Consider the following 15416-nt stretch of genomic DNA (forward strand, 5'->3'; position numbering starts at 1 on the left):
TTGTTACACGTTTGGCATGAATAGTAAAACAGGTTGGTATCCTCAAAAAGGCCAAACAGATAGGCCTCCCTTACAGCGCCAAAAGCTGCACTCTGGAAGCGCAGATCTATTTTGAAGTCCTGAACAATTTCTCGCACCAGACACTGGATGAGAAGTTTATGAATCAGAAGTTCAGTGCACTCCTGATAACGTCTAATTTTACCAAGCGCCTCAGTACCAGGCAGGTAACGGTGAAGTTCCTTCACCCCTCCAGTAGAAGGAGCACTCCTACTGGTGACTTTTGCAGCCAGTTGTATCCTGTGCGCTTTCCCACCGGTTGGTTTGCTGGCAGTCTGCTTTGTAAGAGCCGTGGTCTAGCAACCGCCTCACTTACCCATCTTCTTCAACTGGAGCTCAACCAGCTAGAGGCAGAACTGGCCTTAAAGAGTGATGACAACGTAGCAGCGGTTGCAAACACCCTTTCTTATCTTCCTCATGGTCTCTTGCTTTCTTCTTGTTTGATGTTCTGTGTGTGTGTGTGTGAATTGAATGATAGTTTACATGGGACAACATTGGTTTTACACTCATCGTTTCATTGCAATGATTACAGTGTCCTCCGTGCATCACCATTCAACAGTATTTACTTCTATTCCATTTTTGTTTTTGTTTTTTGGATATACACAGAAACATTCAGGAATATATAATCATTTAAACAACCAAAGGGCACATTCTGCAAGCCTGCCTCCTAGCTGCAAGCACACAGCCTTTCTCTTTCCATGAGTCTAGAGTCCTCAGCTGCTCTATTTCTCCATGTCCTTATGTCTGTCTCCATCTTGTACAATGTTCTTGATGTCATCCCACAACTCTTCTGGTCTTCAATCACTACTGCATAAAATCTGTTCTTGAGATGATCTCTAAATTCTGGTAGGATATGTTCAAGGTCAAATTTTGACTCTCATGGACTTGTTTTCATTTTCTTCAGCTTCAGCCTGAACTTGCATATGAGCAATTAATGGTCTTTTTCCACCGTCTGCCCCTGGCCTTGTTTTGGCTGCTCTGGAGCTTCTTTACCATCATTGCCCACAGATGTAGTCAATCTGATTTCTGTTTATTTCATCTGGTGATGTCCATGTGCAGAGTTATCTTTTATGTTGTTTAAAAAAAGGTACTTGCAGTGAAGAAGTCATTGGTCTTGCAAAATTCTATCATGTGATATCCAGCATCGTTTCTATCACCAAAGCCATATTTTCCAACAGCTGATCTTTTCTCTTTGTTTCCAATCACCAGTAATTATCAATACATCTTGATTGCATGTTTGATCAATTTCAGACTAAAGTTCATAAGATTCATCAATTTCATCACTGATTTTAGTTGTTGGTGCATAAATCTGAATAATGGTGACATTAATGGATCTGCCTTGTAGGCTTATGGATAGTATTCTATCACAGACAGCATTAGACTTAAGGATAGCTCTTAAAAGGCTCCTCTTGATGATGAATGTCACACAACTACTGTTCAATGTGTTATTCACAGCATAGTAACCATCTGATAGTCAAATTCTAATTGGCCAATACCAGTCCATTTTAATTCACAGATGCCTAGGATAACAATCTTTATGTGTTCTATTTCATTTTTGACAAGTTACAACTTTCATAGTCATAACTCATACATTCCATGTTTCAGTTATTATGGATATCTACAGCTGATGGCTCTTCATTTTGTACTGTGCCCCATCAGCAAAAGATGGTCCCAAAAGCTTTACTCCATTCACATCATCATGGACAAATCTACTTTGAGGAGGCAGCTCTTACCCAATCGTGTTTTAATGCTTTGCAACCTAACCTAAGGGCGCTCAACTCTATATTTATATGCATCCTTTTCCGGCACTATATCTGATGATATTCTGGTGTTATTCATCATATTTCAATTTGTAATTGTTGATAATTGCCTAAATTGGGTAATGGGCAAATGGTGCTCATAGGCTGGTCCACAAACTCTAACTCATCTGTAATAAGTCCAGAAATTGACTTTACAACTTGATGTTGCTACACCACCATGTAAGTTTTGGTCTTAGTGATGCATTGGAAATAAACTGGTCCTTAATTATAGCTCTTTTGAAAAACACTTTTTTGGTAACTATTTGAAATTTTTCTTAATAAACAGTTAAAAGAAAATTAAGTGGGATGGTTTTAAGAGAAAATGGTGCCTTAGGATAAGCATTCAAGGTCGGTTTGAACTGCAAGGATGGTGATTCAAACTTAACAGCTGCTCCTCGGAAGCACTATACAGAGTTACTGTGAGTCAGAATCTATTCGAAGGCACTTAACATTTGAAAATTTTCAAAATCCATTAAAAGAAAATTAACTAGGATAGTTTTAAGAGAAATTCTTGTTTAGTCAAGACACAAAAAAACCAACTTACCCTGGTTTCAGATGAGGCGGGGTAAGGTAGAATCTCCACTGAATGGTTTCCAATCTGTTGGGTCAAGGAAATGGGGATAAGAGTCTTGTGGTACCATAGTGAATAATTGCTATCAGGACTGATTGTGAGGGTCAGAAATGTAAAAGTAGATGTTTCATAACAAAAGGAGGGGAGTGGTTGATTTTGCAGTCCAGGAGTGGAGATCCCTGGTACCATCAAGTGAGAAGAGCAGAGTGTGGGACCCTACCCAGAGAAGCAGTGATGCCAGAAATGGAGGCAGAGACAATGACGTGGAGAGATGGAGCAGTTGGGGACTCTGGACTCAGGGAGGGAGAAGGGCTGTGTGCTGACGGCCGGGGGGCAGGTTTGCAGGGTGTACCCTTGGGTTGTTTGATGATGCATGGAGGGGATTGTAATCATTGCAATGAAACAAAATATGATAGAATGAATGTAAAACTGATGTTCTCCCATGTAAATCCACATAATTCACAATAAAAAATTTTTTTAAAAAAATGAATAGTTGAAGAAAAAAAAATAAAAAACTTACTGCCTTCAAGTCGATTCAACTCATAGTAACCCTGTAGGACAGAGTAGAGCTGCCCCAGATGGTTTCTAAGATGTAAATTTCTATGGAAACAGACTGCTGTATCTTTCTCCTTGGGAATGGCTGGTGGGTTCAAACCGCCAATCTTAGCAACTGGGCACTTAACCACTGCACCACCGGGGCTCCTTATATAGTACATAAGTGGTGGGAAATTTTCCACACTTTTCCATAATTTATCATTGTCCCTTGAAATCATGCAATTGCTTTTTTGGTTATAGAAAAAAAATGAAAGAATTGGAAACAAAATTTTAAAAGGGTTATTTAAGCACTGGACTGTTAACTACAAGTTTGGTGGTTCAAACCAGCCTTAGAAACCCTATACAGGGTCGCTATGAGTCAGAACTGACTCTGCAGCACTTAACAAAACCCCTGGGAATACTGTAAGAATATATAAGATACTGGACCTAAGCCAATTTGTAGCAGTGCTTTTTTAAGTGGTGATGGTTATATGCCGTGGAGTTGGTTCCGACTCATAGTGACCCTGTACAGGGTTTCCGAGGCTGTAAATCTTTACGGGAGCAGAAAGCCTCACCTTTCTCCAGCAGAACAGCTGGTAGTTTCAAACTGCTGACCTTGCGGTTCACAGCCTGATTCGTAACCACTACGCTACCAGAGCTCCTTTTTAAGTGGTAGTTGTTGTTGTTAAGTGCCGTTGAGTCATCTCCAACCCATAGCGACCTGTACAGGGTTTCTGAGGAGCAGCTGGTGAGCTTGAACTGTAAACCTTGCAGTTCAAACGGCTTTGCAGTCTGGCACATTAACCCACAGCACCACACCAGAACTCCTATAAGTGGTGGTAGGCATTGCTTTATTAACTAGAAAACAGAACAACAGTGCTAAAGAGAAGTAAGAAAATGGACACTTGAATCCCTTAGTTATATGAGTGGTAAGACTCTGTATCATTTTAGCTGCTTAATTTTCCAGTGGATTGAATAGTTATCTACTTGTGCAACAGAAGTTTGTTGTGTAACATTATTTGTTAACTTGAACATCCAAAGAGTCTAATGTGCTTTTGTTGTTAAGTGTCGTCAAATTGGTTCCAATGCATAGCGACTCTGTAAGGGGCTTCCAGGGAGCCGCTGGCTGGTGGGTTTAAACCTCTGACCTCATGGTTAACAGTCCATTGCTTATCCTACAGCACCATACCAGAACTGTAAATGTGTTTAGAAATCACTAAGAAAATCAGTAATAAACATAAAAATTACAGATGGATGTATATTTGGTAAACTCCTGTTTGTCTATAATCTCAACAATTGAAACTATCAAGTAGCTAGAATGTTTTTGGCAAATTCTGTAAGTGTAGATAATAATAGCTGTCTTTTTAGGGCTATTCTTTTAGGATAAATTGATTAAGTGCTTTATATATACAATCTCTCAATTTTCTCAACCATTCTTTTGAAGTGGGTAGTATCACCTCTTTACTCCCAAGGAAACAGCCCTCCGGTAATGGGAAAAGGCAAATCAGTATCTATTGAAGAGACTAACTTCCTGTTGATGATTGGTATAAAGAATGTATTTTTAATTCTCCCCACCTGCCAAAGTGGCAGAGGTGGGATAACTGGCATTCATCATAATGCCCCCAATCACGGAAAGGTCTTGAAAGGTCTTTGGTGTCAAAGATGACATGATTCATTCTACTGTTTGTTTTATTTTATTATCCGTGTGTGACATATGTGAACCTGACTATGCTGTTGACACTAGGATTCCAGTTCATACGTGCACGGGTTTATTCTAAGCAAAATGCTTAAGCGTGTCTGAGTTAGTGGATGACTGCCGACAAGTTCTCTCAGTAATACACTTGTCTTTGTCTAATTGTTGTTGTTAAGTGCCATCCAATTGGTTCTGACTCATCGCGACCCTGTATAGGGTTCCCAAGGAGCGGCTAGTGAGTTTGAACTGCCAACCTTGCGGTCCTGCACTTGTGCTACAGCGCCACAGCAGGACTTCAGGTGTATTCTGAAAACTAAGGTCTGGTCAAAACAATGACTTCTGAGAGGATCTGTTGGTCTAATGAAATTCAGGGCAGAGCAGTCAGCTTAGAGGGTTATGGTGACTACCCCCAAAGGATAATGATAGATTTTCAAGAAGGATACAGGACGATCATAGGGGCTACTATGAAAAGATTTTAAGAATATTGAAAACTGCACTAGTGAGGAAAAAGATCAAGAAAGTTGGGCTGAGGAATGTTCTTCCATCATAACAATACCCCTTGCATAATCTTTGAGAATAGGAAGGGCTGTCTTAGGAGAATGTCCAGGAAACCTTCCCTCATCCACCCTGAAGCCCTGATCTTGTTCCTATAGACCTCTTTTTGCTTACAAAACTCAAAGAACATTTAAAAGAGACATGATTTGAATCACTCAAGGGTTCCAAAACTGTTTTGACAAGATGTTAACTGAAGAGCACAGAAGTCTCTGGAAGAGGGACAGAGAGAGGGAGAAAACACCGCCTTCAGAAGTGTGTAGACCTAGATGGGAGGGTACATCGTAAAACAATGGTTTCACATGTTGATGTATTTGTTTAGTAAAGGTTTCTATGATTTTATAGCGCTACTTTTTTACTTATGGATTCCTAGTATGGCACTGTAGGATTAGCACTGGACTGCGAACCACAAGGTCAGCAGTTCAAACTCACCAGCTGCTCCTCATAAACCCTATACAGAGTTGCTGTGAGTTGGAACCAACTCGACTGCACTTGACAACAACTTTTTTACTTACCTTCATATGTGTAAAGTCCAATCACCTGGATTCAAGGTGAATCCAGGATGGTGGGCGGTGGCCTCAAAGAAGCTGTGATTGGGAAGTACAGAGGACACGTTTCATAGACAGTACACGTAGGTAATCTCTAGTATCATTAAGAGTTTATGAATCATTGCTCAAAGTCCAAGAAGAAGGTAGAGTGAGGCTTTGTATATTCTACTAAGGAGAGCTTTTATCTTGTAGGACCTGGGGCGTCGTTGAAACCCTTGGTGCCCACCTATAGGGACTGCATTTGTTTCCTATTTCTACTTTAACAAATAACCCAAACTCAGTGGCTTAAAACAACACAAATTTATTATCTTATAGTTCTGGAGGTGACAAGTCTGATATGGGTCTTTATAAATCTGAAATGGGTCTCACTGGGCTAAAATCAAGATGTCACCAGGATTGTGTTGCTTTTTGGAGGTACTTTTGTGGGGGAGTTGTTCATTGTATTGTTTTGGTTAATAATGCAAATGGTTAATGAGCTAGGCTGCTAACCAAAATGTTGGTGGTTTGAGCCCACCTAGTGGTGCCTTAAGGGAGTTCTGGTAGCGTAGTGGTTACAAATCGGGCTGCGAACCTTAAGGTCAGCGGTTTGAAACTACCAGCCGCTCCGCGGGAGAAAGATGAGGCTTTCTACTCCCGTAAAGATTTACACCCTCGGAAACCCTGTACAGGGTCGCTATGGGTCAGAACCGACTCGACAGCACTTAACAACAACAACAGTGGTGCCTTGAAAGAGCTCTTATCAGTCATTGAAAACACGTAGGAAGATAGTTCTTTTCTGACACACACAGGCTTGCCGTGAGTCTGACTTGACTCAACAGCAACTCTTTTTTTAATTTTCAAAAGGTTTTTGCTTTTTTTACAGCAGCAATAAGGAACTAACGCAAGGCAGTAAGATGAACTCTGCAGTTCTTTGATGCATGTTCCCCTCCCCTCTGCCCTCCAAGCATTGTACTGCCCTGTCTGGAAGCTAATCTGCAGCTCTCAGCCCACTTTGGGGATGAGCTGCAGCACAGTGTATGAGACAGGCCCACCCAAGAAGAGCAGCCTCTCTCGTCTGCACTGCCTCACTCATCTGCCCACCTGTGGCCCAGGCTGCCTGAGAGGCCTGGTGTGGACCTGGAGAGGAGTTGGTTGGCTGGTTGAAGAAAGATCCAGAATGAAGATCAGCCAGAGCTCCTCGATGTAGAGATATTAGGCATTCTGTGAGTTAACAGGTGTCCCCAGACTCCAAGTTAGGCATTTTGCTGATTTGCTGAAGGACTGTTTACCCCTTGCAGGCCACTGTGGGCCCATTCTTCAAGATTAGATGCATTTACTGAAAACTTGTGGTTTGAATTTCCTGCTTTGAAGTCTGGAGGCAGCATGTTCTTCAAACTCTTTTTTCTACCTTCTGGGTGCTTCTCATTAATCTTTCAATCTCAGGGAAAGTGTCATCAGACAGTGTTTTCTTAACTGTGCTTTCAGTGTATTCCCCAGTCCTGAGCAGCACTGGAGGTGTGGCTTGAGGCGCTTTCTTCATGGTCTCCTGAAGGAAAGGAAGGGTACTGGTGTTCATGGTGGTTCTATAGGGCATGAACAATGCCCAGGGCCTAGTCATTAAGGATTAGAAGCTGCAGGCAGAAAAGCTGCTCAAGGTACTCTTTTTTTCTAATGACTATGTGTACCACCTGGTGTGGCACCATAGAGTATAAATACTCAACCTCAAGGTTGAACTTCAGGGTCCAAGGTTCAAACTCACCAGCCGATCCTCGGAAACCCTATACAGGAGTCGCTATGAATCAGAACCTACTCGATGGGACTTAACAATATGTCAGTAGCACGACTTCTGGTGTGGCCCTGTAGGATAAGCATTGGACTGCTAACTGCAAAGTTATTAGTTCAAACCCACCAGCCACTCTTTAGAAACCCTATACAGGGTTGTTATGAGTCAGAACCAACTGGAAGGCACTTAACAACAACAATATGTTAGTAGCTCTCTTTTTAGTTAAAGGTGGGGTAGAAATTGGACCCAGAGAGACAAAATTTTGTCAATTTGTCAATTGACAAAAATTGAGTTGTTATGAAGAATGACTTAGGTAGTATGCATTTAAGTATTTTTATAATTGATTTTCTCCTTTTTCTCCTCCATCTCTCTCTCCCAACCCTCCTTTGTTTCTCTGACCCTCTCAAGCCTTTCTTTCCCAGCTGCCTGCTCCTCAAAACCCGAAGATTCACCTGTACAACGCGGAGCAGGTTCTAACTTGGGAGCCGGTGTCCCTGAGCAATGACTCGAGACCGGTGGCCTACCGGGTGCAGTATAAATAGTAAGCCCTTGTCTCTGTTGGAATCCTTGCTGGGAGTTGGGAGGAGCTGGCATGGAGCCGTAGGGCCAGCTAGTAGGTATTGCCTCTTAACCAGTTTGTGCTGCTATCCAAAAGGTTTTCACTGGCCAGTTATTTCTGAAGTAGATCAGTAAGTCTTCCTTCTCACTCTGCCTTCATCTGGAAGCTCCACTGAAACCTGTCCACCATGGGTGACTCTGCTGGAATTTCAAATACCAGTGACATCGTATCCAACATCTCAGTAACACACAAGCCACTGTGGTAGAACAACTGACAGATGACTGCAAAAATGGTGTGGAGGCCGTGTCTGACTTCCTCTGGCTCCACTAGGGGAAAGGAGAATCAAACTCAGAATGAGCCCCAGGTTAATTGCTATAAGGCAGCCGTCAGACACTCCTCCACCGTGTAGCCTTCCATACCCTTTTCTGACACCAGTCATGCATCCGACTTCTCTGCTGGGTTCGATAATCCGTTGCAATGGCAACACAGAACTCACTGATAATACTCACCATTATGGGGTTTATTAGGGAAGTAAATGGTACAATTCAGGATCAGAAACAACTCAGAATGCAGCAGTTCTCCAGTCAGGAATGCCTCTTATCCTACTGTAGGCACACTTCTCTCTTATCTTCATCTTCTTAGTCACTAGGCCCCTTGGCCTCTGCTCTGCTTGGTTAAGTGTTACAAAGCTCTTTGAATACCGCCTATAAATGCCCAAAGGGCACATTCTGCAAGTCAGCGTCCTCCTGGGAGCCACTCCACCTCATTCAGTGGGTGGTCCGGGAAGCCTGCCACTCTGTCTCTATGCCACTGCCTCTGTTACATGTTTTCATGTTACAATCACTTTTCTAGGCTGGGATCTCACACTCCACATGTGACTTTTCTTTCTTGATGGTCCTGGGATCATCATCTGTTCCTGCTTCTGAAAAGGCTCCTTTTAAACCCAGAAGGATGGCAAAACTCCTCAACAGTCCCAGCATCAGAGTCCCATATGCCCTATTTGTGTGCTTCCACCCAGTCATTTGATGGGAGTTACAGAGAAAAGACATAATAAATCAATTCACTGTACCACAATGACCAAGAAGCATTAGAATACCAGAAAGGTGTTTACCTGTGTTTTATTGACTGTGCCAAAGCATTCAGATGTGAGGATCTTAACAGATTATGGATAACTTTGTAAATGATGGGAATTCAAAAACATTTCATTATGTTCATGTGGAACCTTTACATGACCAAGAAGAGGCAGTTGTTTGGACAGAACAAGGGGAATATTGCATGGTTTAAAATCAAAGTGTGTATCAGGGTTGTATTCTTCCACCATACTTAGTCTGTATGCTGAGCAAATAATCCAAGAAACTGGACAACCTGAAGAAGAATGCAGCATCAGAATTGGAGGAAGGCTCATTAATAATCTGTGATATGCAGATGACACAACTTTGCTTGCTGAAGGCCAGCGAAGAGGACTTGAAGCGCTTACTGATAAGATTCAAACAGTACAGCCTTTAATATGGATTACATGTTAACATAAAGAAGAAAAATCTTACAACCTAACCAATAAGCAACATTAGGATAATGGAGAAAACAAGTTGTCAAGGATTTCATTTTACTTGAATCTACCATCAACACTTTTGGAAGAAGCAGTCCATCTGTCCCTAGAGGAGAAGCTGCTCGCTACCCCCTGCTGCAGTTCCTAGCAGCCACCTGTCTTTTCTCAAGTGTGTCACCTAAGAAGGATGGTGGTCAGAGCTGGGGACTAGAATCCAATGTGGAGATGTGGTGTCTCTACTCTGGGGAATGCATGTTCACTGACAAGCCATGTGGCTGTGTTTTTGGCAGGATTTTTATATGGATGTGGGAAAATCCTCTTTAAATGGACACCTGTATCATGAACCTAACTCCCCACTAGAAGGAAGTTTGCAGTTTTAGCACAGTACCATTCCAAAACATGGACTGCTAGATGACTTTGGAATTTTAAGATCAGAGTGTCTTTGGGGGATGATGAAATGTTCTATAATTGATTGTGGTGATGGTTGGAAAACCCTATGAATATATACTAAAGACAATTGAGTTATACAGTTGTATGTTGTCAATTGTCACCAAGTGGATTCCAAATCCTGGCAAGCCCATGTGTGCAGAGTAGAACTGCTCCATAGAGGTTTCAAGGCTGTGACCAGGGCTGTCTTCCAAAGTACTCTGGGTGGGTTTGAACCTCCAATCCTTGGACTAGTGGTTGTGTGCCTAACTCTTGCCACGCAGGGACTCCAGTGAGTTGTATGGTATGTGACTTATCGCCATTCCAGGAAAATCAGCTCTGGGCAAACTGTTATCCATGAGAGAGAATTGTGAATTGAAATCCTTTTTCCTTTCCAGCACCGATAATAAGTGGGAAGAAGTGTCAGAGGTGAATTGTACAATGCTCACAGTGTGCAACTTCACGGCAGCCAACCCTTCCCAGGGTTTTCCACGGCATTTCAATGTCTCCTTGCGTGTTCGAGCTGAGTTGGGAGAACTCGTTTCCGCCTGGGCAACCGTGCCTTGGTTTCAACACTACCGGAATGGTGAGAGCCCTTGGGTGTTAAACTTCCTGCCTAACCCCAAAACCAAACCCATTGTCATCAAGTTGATTCCGACTCATAGTGAGTCTGTAGGGTTTCCAAGACTTTACGTGAGCAGGCTGCTTCATCTTTCTCCCTTGGAGCATCTGGTGGGTTTGAACTGCTAGCCTTGCAGTTAGCAATCCACCAAGCGCCACCAAGACTCCTTCACAGTGTCTGCTTTTTTCTCTCCTTTCCTCTTACAATGAACAGTATCAATTCCAAGCACCTCTGTCCCAACTCTTCCCCAAAATACCCAGCAAACAATTGGTGGCTGGTGAAACCCTAGTACCTGCCTTGGAGCCTGATGCCAGTGGAACATGATTTGCCAGACTGGGAGTCGGCAAAAGATTGCTGCGGGTCAAATGCAGCCACTGCCTACTGTTGTAAATAAAGTTTTCTTAGAATACAGGTGTAGCCATTTGTCACCCTGTTGTTGCCTAGGGCTGCTTTCATGTTACAATCACCTGTAACATGAAGAGTTGAGCCGTTGTACCTGAAACCACCTGGCCTAAATGTACTCTCTGGCCGTAAATACTGGAAAATGTTTGCTAAGCTCTGTGCCAGATGGGATACTAGCATATTGATTGACTTCATTGGCCACAGTTATCTACATTGGCACAGCTTCTTTTATCCGAGACTCTTCAGAAGGGCAGGTCTTTTAGCAGTTGGCAGTTCAGTGATTAGGCCTGGCTGACGTCCATAATCCCCTGCCCCTTGTCATGTGAAAAAAGATGGCTACACTTGAGAACACAAGGGTGCTTCAAAAAATTCATAGACAAATGGAATGAAAAGATAATGGAATTTTTCCGTGAACTTTTTAAAGCCCTCTCAAGCAATTAATGAGTCACTAGTATGACCATCTGCATGTGTAGAGAGTTCTTTTACAACTTGTAGTGCCCAACCTATACTCTGATCTGAGTTCCCTGGATTAATTATTCAATGTAGATGCTTACTTGATAAATACTGCCACTTTTTCCTTATAGCACATGAGTCAAAGTCCTTGGCTGTCCTGTGAATTACATGAAAAGCCTTACCAAAAACACGTAACTTGTTGTCATTATTAAGTGCCGTCGAGTCAGTTCCTACCCATAGCAACCCTATAGAGGGTTTCCAAGGAGTAGCTAGTGAGCTTGAACCACCGATCTTGCAGTTCAAATGACTTTGCAGTCTGAAGCATTAGCCCACAGCGCCACACCAGGACTCCAAAAAGACGTGACTAGCTGCCGTCAAATGGATTTGACTCACAGTGCTTCTGTGTGTGAGAGAGTAGAACTGTGTTCCATAGGCGTTTTCAATGCCTTAACTTTTCAGAACTAGATCACCAGGCTTTAATTCCTGTTTCTCAGATCTAATGTTCAAACCTAGTACTAGATTTAAATTAGAGAGAACAAACAAGATGGCAGATCAGGTAGAAGTGCAGTGAGGAGCTCCGTCAGCAACAACACAGAATACCAGACCAAGTAGGCTCAGGATGGTGCCAGAACTCTGAACCACACATAAAGGAATATCTAGAAGGTTGAAAGGCTTACAGCTGGGGGAATTTGTAGTAGAAGCAATCCATTGCTTTCTAATTCAAGACACTCAGCTGCTACTGGAGCCGCCATCTTGGGCGAGACCGAGCGTGAGAAGGATCAGGGCAGCCTTGGATGCCTGACAGAACAACGGAGATAAAGGTGTGGACATTCTTTTTTTGTGTGTGTCTGTTCATTGGTCTCTTACTGGCTGTGCACCTCCATTCTGGTGACTAGAGGGGGTGCCTGAGTGAGTGGACACCTCACCCCAGCCCCCGGAGGGTTCTACTATGCATGCACACAGATCTCGAAAAATGACAGTTTCCACTTAAAACCAAATGGCACTGCAAAATGGCCACAGCCAGCCCTGAACTGTTTATCACTAGGAAAAAGGCCTAGACAGGGATTGTGGAGTGGGACAGGCAGATTAAAAAGGAAATAGGCTGAAAATTAAATCCTGAGTTAAGTCACAACGACCAACAGTGGCATCTTGAAATTTCTAAGGAATAAGAGTGAAAAGGGAAGCCCATCCCCTGATCACATCTACCTGGAGGTAATCAGAAAGCATAAAAAAAATACCAAAATACTCACCCATCTAAGTATTAAGGACACAGATAACTCCTGAATATACCAAAAAAAACGGAAACAGATGACCATATCAGCACATGTCCAGAAACGAGATAAAGTGACTAAGGCAAATGAGCTGGAAGTAGACCTGCACTCCGTACTGGAAGATGGACAGGTATTGGAAATGCCAGAGAAGGAATTCAGAAACTGATTATAAAATGTTTCAAAACACTATACAATGGAGTTGAGAAAAATAAGGAAGAAGTCAGGAAAGCACTACAGGAACAATCAAATAAGATAGATACAGCATTGGAAACAATTCAAAACCTACAGAAAGATAGGCTTGTAGTGTATACCCTTTGGTTGGTTGATGATGCATGGAGGGGATTGTAACCCTAGCAATGAAATGATATACGATAGGATGGATGTAAAACTAATGTTCTCCCAAGTAAAATATCACATAATTCACAATAAAACATTAAAAAAAATTTTAAACTACAGAAAGAGGTCCAAATGATTAATATTAGAGTATCAGAAATGGACAATACACTGAAAGAGCAAAGGAGTAGAATTGAAGAAAGAGAAGCCAGAACTAGTGAACTAGAAGATAAATCTCTCAACACTACAACAATAGAAGAACAATCCAAAAGATTAAAAAATCTGAAGAAAGCCTAAGATTCATATTGGATAACATGAAGAGGAGTAACTTAAGAATTATCGGCATTCCGGAACAGGAAGAATCACACAAGTCCACAGAGGAGACAGTTGAAGAGCTACAGGTAGAAAATTTCCCTAACATCCTGAAAAGTGAAAAGATAAGCATTCAGGAAGCTCAACGAGCCCCAGGAAGGATAGACCCTAATAAAAAATCACCAAGACATATAATAATCAAGCTCTCCAAAATCAAAGATACAGACAGAATCCTGAAAGCAGCTAGGGAAAAGACAAGTGTAACATACAAAGGCAAAGCAAATCAGTTTAAGCTCAGATCTCTCAACAGAAACCATGTAGGGAAGAAGGCAATGGGGAGACATATATAAAATCCTAAAAGATTTAAGCTAGACACAGAGCCATTTAAAGATTTACAAATACCATTTTTGCTCATATATATTGAAATTTGATTCATATATTGTGAGTTGTTATTGTTAAGTGTCATTGAATCAACTCCGACCCATGGAGACCCTGTATAGGGCTTCCGACGAGCAGCTGGTGAGCCTGAACCACCAACCTTGCAGTTCAAATGGCTTTGCAGTATGGCACATTAACCCACAGCGCCACACCCAGCAAAATCTTTTCCCCTCTTCATGAAAATGTGGCCTCAGGTTAACTTTCCAACTCTCTTTCGCTGGAAATCTGGTCAAGATGTCATGTGGCCCATGTTACTAGGCTCCACTGCTAATGGTGAAAATGCTTCTGCTGCCTTTGACCTGAGAGAATTTGAAATACCTGGTAGGAGTCATATCTTGGAGCTTTGTTGAGTGCGGCTGTGTTTATTGTAGCTGGGCATGTCCCTTGTGGGGACCCTGGGAACTCTTTCTGTGGAGTTGTTATACAAGACATTGGTTCTTGTCACTTACTCCAGATGCCCCTGTACCTGCCGAATGTGGATCACTGCTCCTGGCACCTGAACTTCTTCTGGAGGCCAGAGAATCTCACAATGGGCTACCATGTGCACTGCCAAGAGAATCCCTCCTTCCAAGAAAAAGATACCCCGGTGCTGCCTGCAGCTACACTGGGTTCCCTGTCCTGACTCCTAACAAGTAAACCTGGTGCCCAGAGCAGCCTGGGTCATCTTCAGTGTCTGAATACTTTGTGGAAGTTGAAAAGCAACTCAATGTATATATAAATACTAATAAATACATGTGGATGTTTTTTATTCTATTTCAGTTACCATCGGGCCGCCAGAAATCAAGGTGACACCAGGAGAAGGCTCACTTATCATCTGGGTCTCCGCTCCCTTTAACGTTGATGTCTCCATGGTCACTTTTCAGTATTTTGTCTTTTACTGGGAAGAGGGCGGAACCCAAAAGGCAAGCGCATTTTTCTGATTTTTTTTATTTCCTTTTCTTTAGAGTTTCTGATTTAGTAGAAGAAAGTAAATTTTCAAACGGGCAAGGAGAATATTTCCTTGGAGTCTCCCATTATTTCCTTGAAGTCTGAGACCCGAGTCCATTCGAGTCCTTTTCAGTCCTGTTTCTCTCCACAGTGGAGGGAGACTTCCCTTTGGCCAGATCAATCCAACAGGCCCCTCTTGGTCTGCCATCACACCCTTTGGGTTTGGGGTCCCAATGTTGCTGATGTGTGACTTATGTGACTTTTGTCAGGCTCTGGAGTTAGGGGGAGATTTCAGTGTGGGACTATTTATATTTATAGTCATACAACAGAGAATCCACCACTATAATCTGCAGGGTGTACTGTATGCATTTCTTTGGTTTGAACTGTTCACAAAGAGGCCATATGCACATAGATGAAGATGACAGAGCATTTTAGGGAGAAGTGATGCCTGTAAGAGAAGACCTGGCTCATTTGGAGAACTACAGAGTTTTGATCTATCAGAAGTGCAGGCCACGTCAAGGGATGGCAGGAGAGAGAATTGACAAAGGTAGCTCAGATCAAAGAAGCCTGGTCAGCTTTAGATGAAACAAGAAAAAGATGGTTGCCTTTAG

General features: G+C 42.4%; 1 protein-coding gene across 1 annotated transcript in view; it reads left to right on the plus strand.

Annotated features, from left to right (window-relative positions):
- The window catches only part of IFNGR2 (interferon gamma receptor 2 (interferon gamma transducer 1)), a 32797-nt gene that overhangs the window by 4351 nt on the left and 13030 nt on the right, over nt 1-15416 (plus strand). Inside the window, exons 2-5 of the mRNA XM_006862602.1 lie at nt 25-477; nt 7925-8057; nt 10446-10633; nt 14638-14780. Coding sequence (XP_006862664.1) covers nt 25-477; nt 7925-8057; nt 10446-10633; nt 14638-14780 — 917 coding nt within the window. The remainder of the gene's footprint in view (nt 1-24; nt 478-7924; nt 8058-10445; nt 10634-14637; nt 14781-15416) is intronic.

Source organism: Chrysochloris asiatica, unplaced genomic scaffold (genome assembly GCF_000296735.1).
Source record: "Chrysochloris asiatica unplaced genomic scaffold, ChrAsi1.0 scaffold00049, whole genome shotgun sequence".
NCBI lineage: Eukaryota > Metazoa > Chordata > Mammalia > Afrosoricida > Chrysochloridae > Chrysochloris > Chrysochloris asiatica.